We start from the raw sequence: 19,466 nt of genomic DNA on the forward strand, positions 1-19,466 counted from the left end.
TCTTATGCTATTTGATTTTATTGCTTTACATCATATAATTTGATTCTGAGTGTCGCTGAGAAAGGCAGGCTGTAAATAAAATAAGCAAAAAAAATGCTTCAGGAAGACTTGAGGAGAGAGGGAAAAAGTAAATCTTGGTATGTCCTGTGCCTGAAAATCAAACCTTAATCTACTGAACTATTTCTCCTTCTTTCTAATATCTCAGATATTAGTTTTAGATCAAGGGAAAGTAGGTTGCATTTATACCTAATTGATTTCTTCCTTTGCTCAGATGTTGTCTTTTGCTTTTTTACTGTTTACTGTTTGCATTTACTCATTTATCCATTGTTTGCATATATTCTGTGAGATAAACCATTCTTTTTCTGAAACTGGAATAATTCAGTCTTTGCCACCACAAAAAAGCCTCATGCTTGGCTCATGTTTATCAAAGTATAAGAGACAAGCAGAAAGCACATGCTTAGTTGGTAGTATTTGTGACATTTCCAGTGCTTTTCCCTATCCTCCCATGGTAGCTGTATTGAGGAGGTTCTGATTTCTTAAAGACAGTCTGATATTTGACTCTCAGACTGTAACTCTCTTAATGGCTGGCTGGTGGCAGCATGTTGAAGCCTGTGAGTGGAGAAGCTGGGAGAGGTCAACTCCACCTTGTGGTCTAGCAGCTTATATCATGAGCCAGCTGAGTAAATCCTCATTCTGTGTGGTAAAAACAAAGGCCAGAGGGAGATCATTTTACCAAAGTCCCAGCCATGTGTGAATCAATCTGAATGATGCAACCCTGTGAGGTTTTGCCATGGAAGGAGCAGCCAGCAGCATCCTATTCTACACACACACACACACCATAAACAGATCGGCCAGTGTGAGAAGAGCGTCGTGGTTCTTTTTTCTTTCAGACATCTTAACGTCAATATCTGTTTAAAAAAATTGTGTCCTCAGACAGTTTCAAAACCATTTTAATTAAGATCTTGTCTGGAATGTATGTGTCCACTCAGTTCATTATTTTGGCCGAAGACAGTATGGTAGATCCGAAGACAGTATGGTAGATCCAAAGACAAGAAAGAGGCAGCAGCATCCACAAAATAGGCTGTTTAGGCTCTGCACCAGTTTGATGTGTTTAATAAGGGAAATAATGACTGCTGGGGCTGAGTTTTGGCAAAACACTTGAGAGGCCAAACTATGGACGGTTCTCACAAAGGAGGGGAAGTAAGCAGTGGGGTTCCACAAGGATCTGTATTGGGGCTGGTGCTATTTAATTTATTCCTGAATGATTTGGAACTGGGGGTGAATAGTGTAGTGGCCAAGCTTGCAGGTGACACAAAATTATTCAGGATGGTGAAAACCAAGGCTGACTGTGAAGAGCTCCAAGAGGACATCCACACACTGAGTGAGTGGGTGACACTGTGGCAAATGAAGTTCAGTGTTTGTAAGTGTAAGGTGATGCACATTGGGACAAAAATCCCAACTTCAAGTGTAGGCTAATGGGGTCTGAACTTGCTGAGACTGAGAAGGGGAAAGATCTTGGGATCATAGTGGATAGCTCAATGAAAGCGTCAACCCAGTGTGCTGCAGTAGTGAAAAAGGCAAACTCTTTGTTAGGGGATTATTAGGAAAGGGATTGAGAATAAAACAGCCAATATTGTAATGCCCCTGTATAGATCTATGGTGCAGCCTCATTTGGAATACTGTGTACAGTTCTGGTCACCATATCTCAAAAGAAGACATTGCAAAGCTGGAAAAAGTACAGAAGAAGGCAACCAAGATGATTAGGGGGTCGGAGCACCTTCCCTACGAGGGAAGGCTGGAGAGTTTGGGACCTTTTCAGTTTATTTATTATTTATTTTATTTATTATTTACATTTCTATCTCGCCCTCCCCGGAGGCTCAGGGCGGCTTACAAGGCATATCGCCAATAAAACAATAGAACAGTACAAAATGTTAAAAGTACATCACAGTTAATAAACAATTTTGGTGCTCCTCTAAACCCATTCTGAAGTTAAGATTTCTAAAAGCAAGATGGCCGTCCCCTAAAACGTCCCATTCTCACCCAAGATGCCCGCATCATGATGGCCATATACAGAAATCATGGGGCGTTGGTGGTACAATGGTGGCGGCGGCTCCTATTCAAAAGCCTGCCGGAAGAGCTCCGTCTTGCAGGCTCTGCGGAACTGTGCTAGGTCCCGCAGAGCCCTGATCTCTTCTGGGAGCTCATTCCACCAGATAGGAGCCGCCACCGCCACCAGTTTAGAAAAGAGATGACTAAGGGGGGCCATGATAGAGGTTCATAAAATTATGCATGGGGTGGCAAGTGCTGACCGAGAGAACTTTTTCTCCCTCCCAAAATACCAGAACTCGGGCAACTGAATGTAGAAAAGCTGATGGACAATAAGCTCAGGGAAGACAAAAGAAAATACAACTTTATACAGAGAGTGATTAAAATGTGGAATTCGCTGCCAGAGGATGTAGCGATGGCCACAGGAATGAACAGCTTTAAAAGGGGATTAGATACACTTATCCTCCATGAATCTATCAATGGCTACTAGCCATGGTGACTAAGGGGAACCTCCACATTCATGGGTACTAATTCTCTGAATCCCAGAGCCAAGAGGCAACATCAGGGGAAGGCCTCGGCCTCTATTCCCTGTTCTTGGCCATCCAGAGGAACTGGTTGACCACTGTATGAGAGAGGGCTAGGTGGACTATTGGTCTGATCCAGCAGGGCTCTTCTTATGTTCTTATGGTTTGTCTTAACCATATTTTAGAGCTTCCTGCTTTGTGCTTCAAAACCACCATGGCTTAGAGCTGCTTGCTTTTGTTTTTCCCCCTTCAGTGCAGCACTTCCCCTCCTTAGGTGCGGACGGTGGTCTGTGGAGCTTTGTCAGTTGAGGTATTGCACCAGATCATAATTAAATAGCCTAAACTATGTGCTAGCATAATGACTGAACATAAAGAATTTAGAAACTGAGTCAGATGCCTTACCACTACAGTCCAAAGTATGTTTTGGTCAGAAGTCTGTGTAATAGCAGTGTAACAGCACAGTCCTAAGCAGAGGACTGTTCTAAACCAATTGACTTCAATATACATTGTTGTTGTTGTTGTTCTTAATTGTTTTTATCTTGCCCTCCTGGCCAAGGCCAGCTCAGAGTGTGGAACTCTGCCTAGGATGGCACTGTAAAAGACCTAAGATTAACTTTTAAAGCTTTTTAAATTCACTTTTCTGGTTTCTGAGATTCCAAATCCTTATAACCCAGGAGTACAGAAAAACACTTTTTACAAAGCTGTGATTATATGGTAGTAGTTTACCTACAGGAACAGCAGTATGCAGAGCAATGCAGCTTGGCAATAGAAAATAGTTGATGGCTTGCATAATGAGGAATGCAGACTTAAATCAGATTGCCCAGATTGCCCAGAAACAATAAGATACAGGTGTTGCAGTGGTGGTAGTGGAAAGTGCGTCAAGTCACAGCTGACTTATGGCAACCCCATAGGGTTTTCAAGGCAAGAGAGGTTCAGGGATAGTTGGCCATTGCCTGCCTCTACGTACCAATCCTGGACTTCATTGGTGGTCTCCCATCCAGGTACGAGCCAGGGTGTCGGGGTCAGCAGCAAGCCGGTCCAAACACACTCTCCTGAAAAGGCTATGTTTTATTGGAATACTGGTCTGTTGCCAAGTGGTACAGGTACATTGTCAGGAATAACGATTAGTGCAAGGGACTCCATACATATACTCTGATGCTGCATCTAGCTAAGCAAATGAAATCCAAGCAAGCGTGCGGGAATTCTCCCGGCGGGGTATTACATCATGAACAGGAGACTCACCCCAATCCCTTGAGAGCAGAAATATTCACACCCGTAGTGGAATCTAAGCCCTCCCTTCCCTTCAAGGTTATACTGATAACGCTGTCCGGCTGAACCAGTTCGCAAGGGGAAAAGAGCGCCTCCCTTATGTTACCCACGGTAGGTAAGCAAAGCAAGCAAGTGCGGCTGTGCAAACGTCAGGGACGAAAGAAAACAAAGAAAGCATGGCAGCTAGCTGACACAGGGCCAACCCTGTTTAGCTTTCCAGATGTGATGTGCTATCCAGGTGTGTGTGGGGGTTGTTGTAGAGATAACGTTAGTCTGTGATCTGTGACTTAACTGTTGACATAGTAATAATTCACTTAGTAATAATAACACTTAGGATGGCTTCTCATGATGAAGAGTGTTGTGATGAGGGAATTCTCTGTCTTGTATAACATCCAGGGACTAGCAGACCAAACCGGGAACAGGCATGGGGGATCTTTCCCCTCTCCAGTGGGTCACTACCTGATGTTTATTATTAACACACACCCCCAGCATCTTTTCCCCTACACTTCATGTATAGTTATTTACCCAAAGGAACGGAGTTCAGCTAATTCTGGAAGTATCGCAGGGGTTGTGAGAACTTGGCACACTTCTCATAAGTCCAGCAGCCAGTTAAGTTTTCTCAATCCGCTTAACTGGTTCCCTGGCTCTGCTGTGGTTAACTACATGTAAATGAGCTTACTGCGCAGCTGAAGATGTCCCTTGAAGGAAATGGTATATCTTTTTCTTTTAACTGAAGCTTGAAGGAAACAGCCCCCTCTTAAGCTAAATTCTAATAAGCACCAAGTGACCACTTTGTGAAAGGCGACCTCATGATGAGAGAAACGTGCGCGAGGCGTGATTGTGAAATGAGCATGCAGAATGGATATCAGGCAGGTGTCATCGCAAGCAGCAGTCGTGCTGCTCAGTGTTTGTGTGAACGTTTGTGTGTCTGCTTATTTCTGTGGCTTTTCAGTTGGAACCTTACAACCCTGTAGCAGAACTTCTCAGGGTTGCTGTTATCTCCACTTCTGGTGTCTCTCTCCCCCACACCATGATCCTGGCTCGAAGATGGCTTTCCCCCCCACAAAGCCAAGCCCAGAGATCTCCACCCTGGTTAGCCCCAGTTAAAGCTCTGCAGAGGCTTGAATAATTACACTTTTTAATTTGCCACCTACTCTTTCATTTACCTGCCAGATTGATGTTCAGGCCTCAAGGGCTCTGGCTTGCCTGTCGGTTGGATAACATCACCTGAAGCGCTTTTTGGGGAGAGGAGTTGCTGATTGGTGTTGTGTTAGCAGCAAAAATGAGTTGTTACTGAGGAGAGGGTGCCTGAGAGATGGTTGCCTGTGGGATGCGATCTCTTGTGTTTCTTTTAAAGCTTTAATTTGCTTTCAGCATGTTTGAAGGGTATGTGTCCCCCCCCCCCCGTGAAATTTGTCTGAGGTGGCAGAGGTGCTTCGAGGAAGAGTGTAATGCTAACATGCAAGATCTGTGTGTATTTTTGTTTTCTTGTTATTAAATCTTCCATTACAGCGTGGCGCAATTCAGAACAGCAGGAGCTACGTACTGCACCGTAAGTGGACAAGATGTCCTGTGCGAAGGAATCCTTTTCTGAGAGCTAGTGTGGTATAGCGATGTACAGGTTGTTGGATTAAAACCTGGGAGAAAGGGGTTTGAGTCCCTGCTCTGCCATAGAAACTGCTGCGTGACCTTGGCCCTCTCTCATCCTAACCTATATCACAGGGAGGTGGTTGTGAGGATAAAATGGAGGAGAGGAGAGCAGTGTTGTAAACTTCTTTGGGTACAGTGGAGAGAAAAGCAGGCTATAAAATATGAATAAAGATATTTCTTACTGCCTGTAAAGGAAACCCTTGGATGGATGCCTGACTGCTTTCTTGCAAAACTGGAGGTCTTGCAATTTCCTTTCCTGTTGGACTGGGCTGGATTCCTGTTCACCCCCCCCCCCCCCAACAAGCCCCTGTGCCAAGATATCTATGTTTTGTTGCATGTATTCTTGGGCAACTGAATGTAGAAAATAATAACTAATAATAATAACTCATGTGCACCAGGTCAGATGTTTTTAAAGTGATAAAGTCAGATGTTACTTTCATGTTCCTCTTTTTCCAGCTCCATTACATGTTGCAGCCTGTCCAGAAAATGGGAGTGATGAGCACTGAACATGATGTTAATCTGTTTGCTTCGCTGCCAGAAGGTGGCATTGCTGATTTTGAGTAAGCATTGCCTAATTTTCTGGATCTGCCCCCAAATCCTATCTTTAAACTCCCCACCACCACCACCTGGTGCCACTGTATGTGACAGCAGTCCTTGCTACTGAAATTCTTCAATCATTATTTAGGGAGCTGTCCTGTGGCTCTCCTTCACCTTTATCACCCATTTAACTCCTGTTGACTTGATAAGATGAAACCAAACATCATGTTTCAAAACGTGAAGTTTAAAGCTTGGTTACCAAAGGGCTAGCTTAGTTGAAACACCTGGTTCCCTCCCCCCCCCCTTGGAAAGCCCAAATATTGTGTTTCTCGTTTAATTCCTGATCAGAGTACTTTATGATTTTTAGCTTCAGCATTATGCTGAGAATTCAAGGCACCGAAGGCTGTGTTGTTCCAAATGGCTACACAATAGTGGGCTTGAATGCTTTCTTGATCCCCAAGCTTAACCCTCTGACCTTCCAAGCATCCTTTGGATAATATGACTGGAACGGCTTTGAAATTGACACTCCCTTTTTGGTTGGGGGGGGGGAATAGCTAATGCTTACATCACTGGCCCAGAAGTGTGCCATGGAAAGAGTTTTGAGTCCAAAACTTTGTTTTATATGGCTCCTTTAAGTAGTCTGTGTCTTGTATATTGACCATGTTGCCCCCTGCCTGCCTCTTAGCAATACCAGCTTGTTGATGTTTTGGAGTAGTTTCCCAGAAGAAAATTTTGACTGGCTGTCCATATATATGAATTGTATACTCTGTGTGTAGGAAACCTTTGATGCATCTAAGATGTTTATAAAACATGTAATAGTTTGCTGTTTCTTGAGAAAGAATATCAAAACGAAGTTACCAATATCTGGCACCTTTGTTGGACTGTCATTATAATATTTACACCAGCCACCACTGGAAGAGTTTATACTACTATTGGAGCAGTTTAATGTTTTCACGTACTTTATTTAGGACCTTTAAAATTTGTTTATACATATAGGATGTCTGTACCTTTTTGATTTGTTTTATTAATACATTAGCAATTTGTAATTTCAGCGTCTTTGTGCACAGCTTTTTCCTTGGTTTCTGCCTCTTAGCTTCAGCAGTGTTGTACTATCGAATGTTTCCACATTTAATATGGAGCCACTCAGGGGAAGCTTGTTGTGGGTTCTGAATGTTTCATGTTTTATTTGGTGCTATAATTATGAGTCGCATTCCTAATTTACTCTTGGCTAGCAAGTGTACTAAGAAACCCCAATGCATTGAGAGTGCCCTCCATCTGCTTCTTGATTAGTGAGCTACACAGTAGTTTGGGCAAGCTCTGATGTGCAGGAATGTGTCCAAGGCATGTTCTCGTCAATGGAATTTCTTTGCCTGTGGACTATTGTGTCTGCAGAGGGATTGGTGTTTTCTCTTTTCAGGCTGGCCTAATAAAATAGTGGCCTTGGATTAGGTATTTTTGTCAGTTGCTTGCTATGCAAATGCATGGAATCCCTACATTGAGAACTCAACACTGTTTTTGCCTGTATGCCTGATGGACCTGTCTACACTTTGGGGACATAAGGACGTAAGAACATAAGAGATGCCAATGTTGGATCAGGCCAAAGGCCCATCCAGTCCAACACTCTGTATCACACAGTGGCCAGAAATACCAGTGCCATCAGGAGGTCCACCAGTGGGGCCAGGACATTAGAAGCCCTCCCACTGTTGACCCCCCCAAGCACCAAGATGACAGAGCATCACTTGCCCCAGAGTCTCTATCTATACCTTGTGGCTAATAGCCACTGATGGACCTCTGCTCCATATGCTTATCTAATTCCCTTTTGAAGCCGTCCATGCTTGTAGCCGCCACCACTTCCTGTGGCAGTGAATTCCAAGTGTTAATCAGCTTGATTAACAAGCTTGATACTGCAGTGAACTTTCCAAATGATTTGGAAAGACAAACAAGCCAGCAACCTGGATGGGAGTGAATCGGAGAGCTCCAACAAGTGACAAGGTGTTTCTCATATTTCCCCTCTCCTGCTGCCACCAAAGAAAAACCAAAGATGAACCTAAATTGTGTGTGGATTTGTGTGTGTAGTTTAAGAATTGAGCTGAATTTAATGTGTTTGATGTTTAACTTGCGTTTGAGATGACAAATGTACCCTGGAACACTAAATAGTTACCGATTTTGTTTTGCTATGCTCTAGAAAGTATTAATTGAATCTAACTTAACCTATATATATATTTTAAGATGGCATGACTTCTGACAGATTTCCCCAGCCCCCGTGTACATGCGAAGGTAGATAAATAATATATGAGATGAGGAAGGGGAAGGAATTCCTTCTGTGCTAATTACTGTGAAGTGCTCAGTGACCCTGGTTGTGAAACAAAATCTACAGCTTAGTTCTTGGCCTGTGTCTTGAGACCATCCCCTTCTTCTTAAGTGAAGATCACACATAGGTTTCATGCCTTTGATGGGCAGGACTTTCAGGCTGTTTGCATGGCATTTTCCCAGATGTTAAAGCAACTCTTTTTGAAGTAGCTCAGATATAAGCTTGCCATGTTCAGAAACGCGGAAGAATTTTAAAATTTGAAATCGGTTCCAAGCTTTGCAACCAGTTTCGCCTTTGGCTTACATTACCTTAACAGGCTTAGGAGAAAAAAATGTGGGTTGATGGTGCCCAAGAGCTCTGAGTGGAATGGAAAGGTAACTAAAACGCAGCAGGGCACAGATGCAGTTGTCCTGGGTTGCTGTAGGTAAAGATTCTAGCAGGGGTTATGGGCTGTTGTAATGCTGCACATCACCAAAGTGTCTTCTTTAACTTATTGGATTCAGAGTCTCAGTCACAGTTCTTAAACATTTTGTATGGGCAGTCTCATTCCTGTGTTCTCATTTTGGTGGTTCATCACATAAAGGTCAAATGAGGCAAGTTGGCTGCTAAGGTATAGGGTGCTTAAGGGGTTTGAACCCCCCACACTGCCCTTTCTGGGCATCTTTTGCTTTGCCATGTAGACATGCAAGAGGTGTCAGCAAACAGTGCAAAGTGTGATCTTTGTGAGCCATAGAAAACCATGTATCACTAGTTCTGATTGTGGTCACTTTCCTCTTCCGTCAGTCTCCATCTGTGAATACCCTTGAATATTCTTTCAGTCATTAATTAGTGACCCTTGATCTCTAGGACTTCAGCTGCTAGGTACTGCAGGACACATTTGGATCAGTTTGGCACCAGCGCTTTCAGATCAGTTATGACAATTTCTTTTCCCTGGCAGATGCAGATGACAAATGTTCGGGCCAGTGTTGCACTGCTCTGTCTTCATCACCAGTTCATATGGGGTGTGTGTGGAAGAATGGTAGAAGGATGTGGCGCCATGTAGAAAACGCAGCCCACCATCTGTTCTGAGTGCCTCCCAGGAGAAAAATGAGCCAGCAGCTGCTTGAGCTGATATACTGGAGCCTTTCATTTCTGTATCGGATCACAAGGCTGAGAGGGAGATGAGAGACCATCTAGTCTGTCTTCCTGCTGCGTGTCAGAATCATATCACAGAGTAGAAACACCTATGCAGTCCTTTCCATGTTCAAGGTGATTTACAAAAGTGTCCTTGCAGCAGCTTTGTAAGGTACTCCTGTGTTACTGTCTTGTATTGCCGATGGGGGACTGAGGTTGAGAGCGAGTGGTTTGCCGAAAGCCACCTGGTGAATCAGTGGCAGAGATACGAACTAGCTGCCTCCAAGGTCACAGTGTATTCTCTTAGCTGCTGTGCTATGCTGGCAAGAAAGCCTTTGACACGTGTGAACTCAGCACTGAGAAAGAAGAGCCCTGCTATATTAATCCCACTTTTCACCTCTACCATCACCTTATTTACATGTTGGCAAATGAAATGCCCCGCCAAGCAATTTCATATTCAGTCTACCATCACCTTATTTACATGTTGGCAAATGAAATATGACAAGCAATGTCATATTCATACAGGGACCGCTATTCCCAGCACTAAATGGGTGAACTCAGCACTGAGAAAGAAGAGCCCTGCTATATTAATCCCACTTTTCACCTCTACCATCACCTTATTTACATGTTGGCAAATGAAATGCCCCGCCAAGCAATTTCATATTCAGACAGGGACCGCTATTCCCAGCACTAAATGGTTTTTCTCAGCAACTGACAGGCAGTCTAGGCTGAACAAATGTGGCTTGCCTAGGCCATCCAGTGAGCGTCACAGAAGAGTGTGTGTGTGGGGGGGCTGACCCTGGTCCTCCCACATCCACACTTGACACTTTATACACTGGGCTGTCAGTGGCTTTGCCTGGCTTAAAGAATTATCCTTATATCAGAGCTGTGCAAACTGAAGCTCCTTGACTATCAAGTAACTTAATACACAACTGCCAGTCATCTAGTAAAATAATTTAGGTGGCTCAGAGAAGTGAGCCAAAGGGCTTGTCAAACTGAAGAGAATCCCCACAGTCTCCTTTGGAGAAACCTTAGCCTCCTGCTTCTCTGCGTAGTGACTAGTTACAGCAGACCTGTCGCTGCTTCTTTAGTCCTCTGTAATGCTGGGATCGTTCAGTCCATGTCGCTCCTCAGTGAAAAATAACAGTGGAAAGAGGACGCCAGGCAGCATGCATTGCCCTGCCATTGTGTAAGAGGAGGAGGGAGTATTTCCTCTCCTCCAAGCCTAGTTATTCACGTATTTATTTTTGTATCTGCAGTGGCTTCCTTGTCAGTCTCTGCTTCAGTCGGCTGTATGTCTTTATTAATAGTTTCTGCACCAGTAGTGCACGGAGGGCTAGCTCAGGTCTCTTTTGGAGAGAGAACGGAATTGATGGGTCGCTCCAGAGTTACTGGAACAGCAACGCTGAAATTGGTCCTCTTTGGTGAAAATAGCAGCGGCTTCATTCAGCAATGGATGGGGCCAATGAGCCTCCAGGCAAAGAACAAAGCAGGGCCATGCAGCCGATGGGGCTGCAGGATGGCGTTTTGCGCTGTAGTGCCTTTGAGGGGTCAGAGTCTGTGGCTGGCACGGAGGAGCTCTTGGTGCTTGGTGATGGGGCTGCTCTCATCGCACCTCCTGTAGCCTTGCTGTGTTTCTCTGGGAGCCAGGGGATCAGCTGGGCACTGTATGTGGCAGCTTCCACTGGCCGAGCCAGACTGACACTGATGGGAGTTCTCGAAATTACTGGGGTTTTTTAAGCACAGACACTTAGTAGAATGATCAAGTCCTGTTACTTCCAAACCGCAAATCTCCAGGCTGCTTGTGCCAACCAGGTAGTACTGTAGCTTGAACAGCAGACATCCTCTTTGCCCTTCAGCAGCCCCGGTGGGTACAGTAGAGACAGAAGCCATCTTCTGACTGATTTGGTTGTGTGTGTGTGGTTTTTTTTTTTAAAAAAGCGATTCATTAACCTTGATTTTTGATGCATGAAGAATGCCTGAGCTCTGGCACAGAGGCAACAAAGATTATGTAATGTTGTACAGCGTAAGTTGAGCCCATGGTGCTCAGCTGTAGAATGCAAAGGGGTTTGGGGAAGGGAGGGGCAGGCTATCTATGCAAATGAGACATGCTCACTAACTGTTGGTAGTGCACAGCCAAAGTAGGCATCCCATGGCACATGAATGTGTAGCTTTTACCTGCAATAAATGTGAGGCGGTGCTGAATACGACTGAATGGCTAGCAACAACATCAGCAGCAGCAAAACCAGATCTCTTTGAGTTTCACAAGGTTTCAGGGTTTTTTAACCAAGATTTAAAGACCAGGGATGGTTTCATGGATTTATGTATAGCTTGTATATCAGCCCCCCCCCCCCCGGCTGTGGGATGTGCTGCTAACCATTTTTCTCAAAGCGCTGTATGGGAGGGCATCTTACCTGCTTAACTGATGGGTGTCATTTCTCCCAGCATGAGTGTAAATCGGGGACAGCTGAACATCTTTCAGTTCAGGGCTGCATGCCGGTATAGGGCTTGCCCAGAGATCTTGGATTTCAGCCTACAGCTACAGTTTTCCATGCAGCTGGAGAACTGAAAACAAAATACATATAAGGTGCCACTTTGGTTTTATGCTTTTCTTCCCCCCTCTTGAACTGTAAATGAAGCTGAGCAAAAATAGCAGTGATTAAATAAAAGGCACTCGATTGGTGCCTTTTTCATTATATTTAGATTATTCTCCGAGGAGACATTCAGCCGCGCTGCTGAAAAGAAGCCTGCTTTGGTGGCACCCTGCCACAGTGAGAGAAGCCTGCTCTCCAGTCCATAAAAATCAATATTGGAGTCTGTTAGTCAAACCTACCATGCCAGTGTGTGAATACTTATACCTCTAAAAGGGATGGACCACTTACATCAGTTATTCAAGGTGTCCCTAGGCTTCGAGGGAAAATTCCTCACTAGCATGTATTTTCCTCTTGCATAAATTCTCAGTGTGGAGTCATCTTTATAGATGCTATTTTTCTTTCAAGTGCTCCCCTAAAATCAAAAGCGCACAGATGCATTTCTGGTGGCTGCCTGCCTGCCCCTGGAGGTCACCACCAAACAGACCACAGAGCTGGGGGTGGGGGGGATGAACGGACAGAGTGGGGGCTGTGACGGACACCTGCGTGTGCCCGGCTGCTTCGTCAGGACTTCAGGCAATTTGTGAGCTCTTGGGGAGGAGGGGGGGGCTGCTCTATTTGATTGTTGATCGGATCCCTGCAAGGACGGTTATTAGCTGCACATTGCTCTTGGTTTCCCCGTTGCAGACAGGAGAGCGATATTCATGTTCCCAGAGCGTATTGTAAAATGCATGAGATTTCTGCTCATCTCGCCGGGAAGTCAAGGGTAGGAAAAATGAGAACGCCTTGAATCCGAAGCTGTTTAGAAGAACATGCAGGGATCTGCAGAAATGTATCCTTGTTCTTACTTTCGGTCACTCTGACTATGGATTAGAAAAGACTGTTTCCCTCTCTCTGTCCCCCCCCCTTTCCTTTTTAATTTTTTTAAATTATAATTTTGTGGGGGTTTTTGCAATAGACCCTTTTTCTCATGATGGCATTCTTATATTCTTTGGCTTGCTCGGAAGCGGCTGTCTTTGGTCACTGATTTCTCTCAGCCGTGTGGCCCAGGGCTATGCTGAGATTTCTCTCTCGCTGGTATTGTTGCAGCTCAAACGAAGAATGTTCAGAGGATGACAAGTGTATTCTGAGTAGGTACGTTGCTTCGTTTTCATTATGTGGAACCCTCCACTCCCACCCCTCTTCCTTCTTCTTCTTTTTTCCTGCTACCATTGGTCAGAAACCAGGTTAATAGGTACAGAATGTAGTACAGTGCTGTAATGTGACTCTGAAGGTAGACAATAGCATTACAGGCTCATTCTTCAGGGGGGTGGGTGGGAAAAAAGAGGCAATCTTTTTATAGAATAAAGCTGCATTGTGGTGGCTTGCACAGTGCAGTCCCTCTCCCTCCCTCTCGTCTCTCTCCCTCTCGTCTCTCTCTCTCCCTTGCTTGCTTTTTTTGAACATATACTGCAGTCAACACTTCTCTAACGAGGTGGCACTATTGGTGAGTTGGAGCCATAGAATCGTCTTACTGCTTTAGGGGACGGCTGGGTTTAAAAGGAGATGCCTGGCTGCCCCCTTTCCCAGTCTGGAAGCTTTGGCTTAAGGTCATTGGCAGGCTGGCTGGTCTCGTTCCTAGCAGCAGCCTCCGCTGGGCCAGTAGCGTGTGACTGGAATGGAAGTTCGAGTTGGTAGTCTGTTATGGAAACGCTGTTTGCTGTTATTGTAGTATCGTGGTGACCAACATGCCATTGAAATGGAAAACGAGTTCTCCTGCTATCTGGAAATTCCCAGTTCCTGTGCTTAAAACATCCAGGTCATCGCCACTTTCTCCAGCATACATGTAAGTGAGAGATCTGAGGGTACCTAAGGTGGGCTTTGTTTGTTGAGATTATCTCCCCCCCTCCCATGGGCGCTCTTTTGTGAGACTTGATGATGCTTTTTTGTGGTGCTGTATTCTCTGCTGTGACATTGGTCTCAGAATTTTTTTATTTTTAACCTTGCGTTTCTCTCCCTTTTTAGAATTTCTGAATCGTAACCTGTCTTTTATTGTCAGTTTCCATTTCCCCCCCTCCCTTTCCTCCCCCATGATGGATGATGTGTTGAATCGTTTCTTTATTGAAAATGCCAAGAAATTGTATGGATATGGCCCCATCCACAATTTTTTTTTTAGTGCACGTTATCAAAGTTTGTCCGGTCATGGTCTTTAATGCAGATCTTAGATGAACATGTTGGAATCACCACCACACAGCACTTCCTTTTTATAGCTCTTGTATTCCACAAGCAGATGCATAAGTGATGCTTACCCTGGTGTCCTTTTCCATATTAGTGTGCTTGTGTGTGTGGCATCGTAAAATATTGATTTAGTCTTGCTTTGATTGCAGTGTCTCACTCTTAACTATTCAGTCATTGTGGAATGTCTCGAAGCAGTAGTCAAAAACTAAATATTGCCTTATTGGAGAAGGGTTGATTAACTTAGCATTTTCTGTTTTTAAAAAAGTAATGGTAGCGTTTTCAGATAATAGTTCTAGATTTGTGACTGGCATTGACCATAGCACATGGTGTGCCAAGAATGAATGCAGTAGAAGTTAACTCGTTAGCCAGTGAGACAGATAGGAACAGCTTCTGTGGCCTTCAGATCTGTAAAACATGAAATATGCTTTCAGTCTTGTCGTACACGGCTCCCCTCAGGAATCGTATGAATGGAATGTGGCACTTTGATCAGTATACATATTGCTTTTGTTGTGGGCTTGTTGTCCCTAAACCAACATTTTGGTAGAAAATACATTATTTCCATATTACACTAGTAATTTTTTTAAAATATGCATGAATAAATTGATGTTGGTGTAATACATGTGCTGAAAACTGTTTTCCCCCCCAAAGCATTTGAGTTTGGAGCTTTTAAAAAGGGTCACAGTGGTACTTACAGATCTGAATCTTAAAGCAAAATTGTACAGCGATGAAATGTGGGAGGAAAAACCAGCTCCATGCCGAGGAATTTCAAGTAGTTGCTGAGAAGACCAAATATTGCATAGTGATCAGCATTGATGTGGATTTTTACCATCTCTGGCTGAAGTGACACTCTGCTCCGGGCTAATCTGATCTACCTGCCACAACACAGGAAAACAAAAAACTGCTAGCATGGTTTTCTGTGGCTAGCAGTATGTTAAAAATGCCTTTTATTTAAAACAGAGTTAGGTATGGTTGATGCAGTGCCCTGCTTACATACAGCAGCACACCAAGCGTGTGCACCCCCTGAAGAAGGCAGACCACAGCTTTAGTAGAAAAGTAGGTGGTGGTACCATTATTTTTGAAGTCAAACTGGCATGTATTCATTTGTCCTTAGCTTGTAAAAGCAAGATGCTGAGGTGTAGTTCTAACATTATATAAAGGATTACGTAAAAGGCTGTGCAAATGTTGGTTCTGTTGAACATGCTGCATGTTAAGCTCCAGGCTATAACTGACTTAGCCTTCTACAAGATGTGGGGTTGGTTTGTTTTATCTGCACATACTGGGTGTACCTTTTCATGTGAATTTGCCGCTATCCACCTTGAGCCCTTGGGATAGGGTCAGTTATGAACCCATGAATATACTATGTCCATAATAAACTAGCTGCTGAAATGCTGCTCATATAGGATTAAAATACACTTTGAGAACATACACAATCAGGGTGGAAAATTTAATGTGTTTCTAAAGTTGTGGGTTAAAAAACATTGTAGAATATCTTCCACAATAGGTTTATTGAAAGACCATAGATTTGTAAACCTAGTGCTGTCTGTCCTAACTGATTTAGTACAAGGGGCCACCAGTAGTAATACTTGGGTTTTAGAGTCGATGGTGGTCTCCTTCTAGGTTTAGTAACATATCATGATTTGGGACTGGAACACTTGTTGTCTTAATGCGTTCAAAGCATATGTGCTTTGGTGAGATTTCTGTTCTCTATCACATTTCTGTTAGTCTTAATGTTCTCTCGCTTCTAAAATTACAGCAGAGAAATGTGAACACCTGTTCTTTGCCGCCCACCTCTAACAACTCACAGTATCACAGAGAAGGTGTGTAACATTTTCCTGCTTCGCTTTATAGAAGCGGACATCTAATTTTTCTTACTTACAAATGTATACATGTGCCTCGTGGTAAAAGGGTTAACACAGATGAAGCACTCTTGTTGATTGCTAAGGTCAATATAACTCTGTACACTTTGCCTCCAGGTCAACTTCCTTGTGAAATCCATTTGTTAGACTGATTGGAGACTGTAAAAGCTCAGTGTTTCTTAACACACTGACTATATAGCTCATGCTTGGAACAAAAGATTGGTTCCACTCTGGGCAACTTGCTCAAGGATTTGGTGGAAGTCCAAGATCTTCAGAGTTTAGAGGATCCTGTAGGTAATCGTTAACTCACATGAGAAGAAAAAGATAACATTGTTGTAAATGTCCTCTGCTGGACTTAACTTGTGGGACGTATGTACAGAGCAGATGTCTTGTGAGCAACTGTCTACATGTGAGTTGGACTTCAGATCTTAGAGGTTCTGTTAACAAGAAAGCAGGTTTCTTTCTTTCTTTGTCCAGTAAACAGTTTTTATTGCGATATGGGCTTGTTCAGTGGCTTGGGACAACACTGAACATCCATAAATGTGCTTATTGGCAGTCAGCATGTCCAGTAGCACTCTGTTCCCTTCTGTGGAGCCCCATCTATGCTTGGGTACGCACTGGGAGGCATATATCCTGCTGTTTCCTTCTCCAAACCTCAGTCATATGAGGAAAAAACCACCTTCTTTCCCAAGCCTTCTGCATGTGCTTGATTCCTTGGTGACTATCACAAAGAATGGCTGGCTACTATGTGAAGACGACATTGTGTGGACTGCTGTTGAGTGTTTCTTATCTGACTCACTCTAAAATTGGGTGCAGGTTAAATGTTGGGCAACAGAAATAGTGGGGAATGGGTGGGGGGGGAGGGTGTGAGCTCTGCAGTCTGATGGGTCAGCTGAACTTTAGGCAGGGCTGGATTTGCCTACTTAGATCTCCCAGAACTGACAAGTCTGTCCTGAGGCTTTCCCACAGAAGAGTGCAGAGTTTCTTTTTCCACCTAGCTTTGATACTGCTACGGTGGGCCAAAATAGCTCTCCCTCAGCTGAGGAGTAGTGTAGATTCTGCACCTTGATGGGCCTTTGAGGCATGTGCTGTAGCTTAAGACCACCTTAGTCATATTACATGAGTTAAAACGACATTCTCAGAGGGGAGAACACCACTAAACAAATGAGGCAGACTCAAGCAAGGTTGCCATCCTGTGATGACAACCTCTGTGGAGAAGTGTCCAAGAGTGTGTAAGTGCCTGGTAAGATTTGCCAAGCATATGAAGAAGAAGAGATTGGATTTATACCCTGCCCTTCTCTACCCAAAGGAGTCTCAGAGCGGCTTACAAACTCCTTTCCCTTCCCCACAACAGACACCCTGTGAGGTAGGTGGGGCTGAGAGTGCTCTTGACAGAAACTGCTCTTTTTCAAGAACAGCTCTTATCAGAACTATGGCTTGCCCAAGGTCATCCAGCCAGGTGCAAGTGGAGGAGTGGGGAATCAAACCCAGTTCTCCCAGATTAGAGTCCGCGCACTTAACCACTACACCAAACCTTGGAGACCATAATCAAAGGAGATGTCCTTGGAATCCAAGCATATACGAAAGGTATATGGACTTCTGGAGAGAAGAGACCAACACTTCCTAAGGAAAAATGCAGTTTAGCTTTTCCTTTAGATGCAGAGAGTAAATTAGGTGCCAATTGTCAGTAGCAGTGGTTTGTGCCCAACTAGGGCTAAGGAAACCAGGTTCAAATTCACTGTGTCGCAAAAGCTTACTGGGTGACCTTGGACCAGTCACTCTCAGTCTATCTTGCAGAGGTAGAAGGGGAGGGGAGAATCATGTTTGCCACTCTGATCTCTTTATAGGCAAAGAATGTGATAGATTAATATGATGGGGGGCCATCCAGAGATGTAGAGGTGGCAGGATTGGGGATGGTCCTAGAGTCTTTAAATGGGTGTGTTGACCTTGAGTCCAGCAATGGAGTTGCCGCTTGACACTTTATCTATGCCAAGTCTACAGGTTGACATGGTGTTGTGCATCTCGACTTGGAGACTCCATAAGTCACACTACAGCTCTTTCACTCCCTGTGCCATTGAGGCAGCTGACCAGAAGGTGGAGGAGGGAGTACTTAAAGCTAGTTCTTCTGCTCTTGGGCCCCACCAAGGTGTCTTAGAATAGCACACTGCCTGCATATTAGACAATCTTTTGTGCTCTGATTTGTGAATATTGCTTCTGCCTTACCCCGGTTGTCTTGCAGAGTTGTGCAGTATTGTTAGACATCAAGGGCAGGTCCAGTAGCATTGGAACTATACTGAAAAGAAAATACTCATCTTGGCTCAAAGAAGCCATGAAATTCAAATCTTGACGATCCTAGTACCACAGTGTTTTTAAACCGTGCACAGAAACTCCATTTAATACACAGGTGAGATGCAGTGCTGCCTTCCATGCCCTAAATCTTTTCTTGTGGTCCAGCTCTCCCTACTCCAAGTCACTAAATATAAACTGAAATGAGAATTTAGCTTTGACACATCTTTGGGAGGTAGAAAGGAAAGAGCTCCAGCCTGGGCTACATCTTGTCTGTTTTCATGCTGTGCCTTTGGTGGATAAGTGGAATACATGCATGCTTTTTCTCATTTGCATCTTGGGCATCCTAGTGGGAGATGAGGTCTGTCCTGGATCAAAATTCAGAGTCCCAGAAGCCCCCTATTCAGTAGAACAGGGAAATATTTCAGAATACTGTTAGGGCAGATCAAAGGGACCTGGCAGCGGTTGAAAGTAACCAGGAGCCACTTCAGATGCTTCCTAGAAGCACTAATAGTGGATGTAGAAGTGACATGAGCATCTGCTTTTCACTCTTCTGATGGAACCTCTGAAAGGGAAGCTTCTGCATCTTCCCTATGTTAGGAAGTGTGAGCTCCGAGTGCAGCTATGGGGAGGAGATGAATGTATCACTTGAACATCTGCTATCTTGGCTTCTGTGTAGCACCCAAGGCCACCTGAAAACCCACAGCGTGAACACACTTCTTTTGCAAGCAATTTCCCCTGAGACCAGTGTGTGTGTTTATGATCGGGGTGCTACCTTGCACCCCTTTAAATCGGATTCTGAGGGGGTTCTTGATAAAGGTGCATGAAAAATTCCTGGGGAGATGTTACAGATTGGTCTGTGGGATAAAGCTTACAAAGGAAAGTCTGTATGCTGAAGCTAAATTTTATTAGGAAAGGGTTTTTTGGTCTGCCTTCTTCCATGTTGTATTGCTTCTAGTATCACTTAGCCTTATTGCATTTCCCTTTCATATCTGTCTGCTGAGATGAAGATAAGCAGGGAGAGTTTGCCTGGGAGCAAGTGGAACCATCTTTATGGGAAACTGGG

General features: G+C 44.2%; 1 protein-coding gene across 3 annotated transcripts in view; it reads left to right on the forward strand.

The window, feature by feature from the left end:
- KLHL13 (kelch like family member 13) overlaps positions 1-19,466 on the forward strand; it is a 71,357-nt gene that overhangs the window by 24,261 nt on the left and 27,630 nt on the right. Inside the window, exon 1 of one of the 3 annotated variants that reach the window (XM_015416259.1) lies at positions 13,663-13,866. The exons of the other annotated variants lie outside the window; for them this stretch is intronic. Coding sequence (XP_015271745.1) covers positions 13,769-13,866 — 98 coding nt within the window. The 5' untranslated portion in view covers positions 13,663-13,768. Of the gene's footprint in view, positions 1-13,662; positions 13,867-19,466 lie in introns of those variants that run through there. 3 annotated transcript variants of the gene reach the window in all.

This window comes from Gekko japonicus, unplaced genomic scaffold, assembly GCF_001447785.1.
Source record: "Gekko japonicus isolate JY-2015 unplaced genomic scaffold, Gekko_japonicus_V1.1 scaffold603, whole genome shotgun sequence".
In the NCBI taxonomy this organism is placed as follows: Eukaryota; Metazoa; Chordata; class Lepidosauria; order Squamata; family Gekkonidae; genus Gekko; species Gekko japonicus.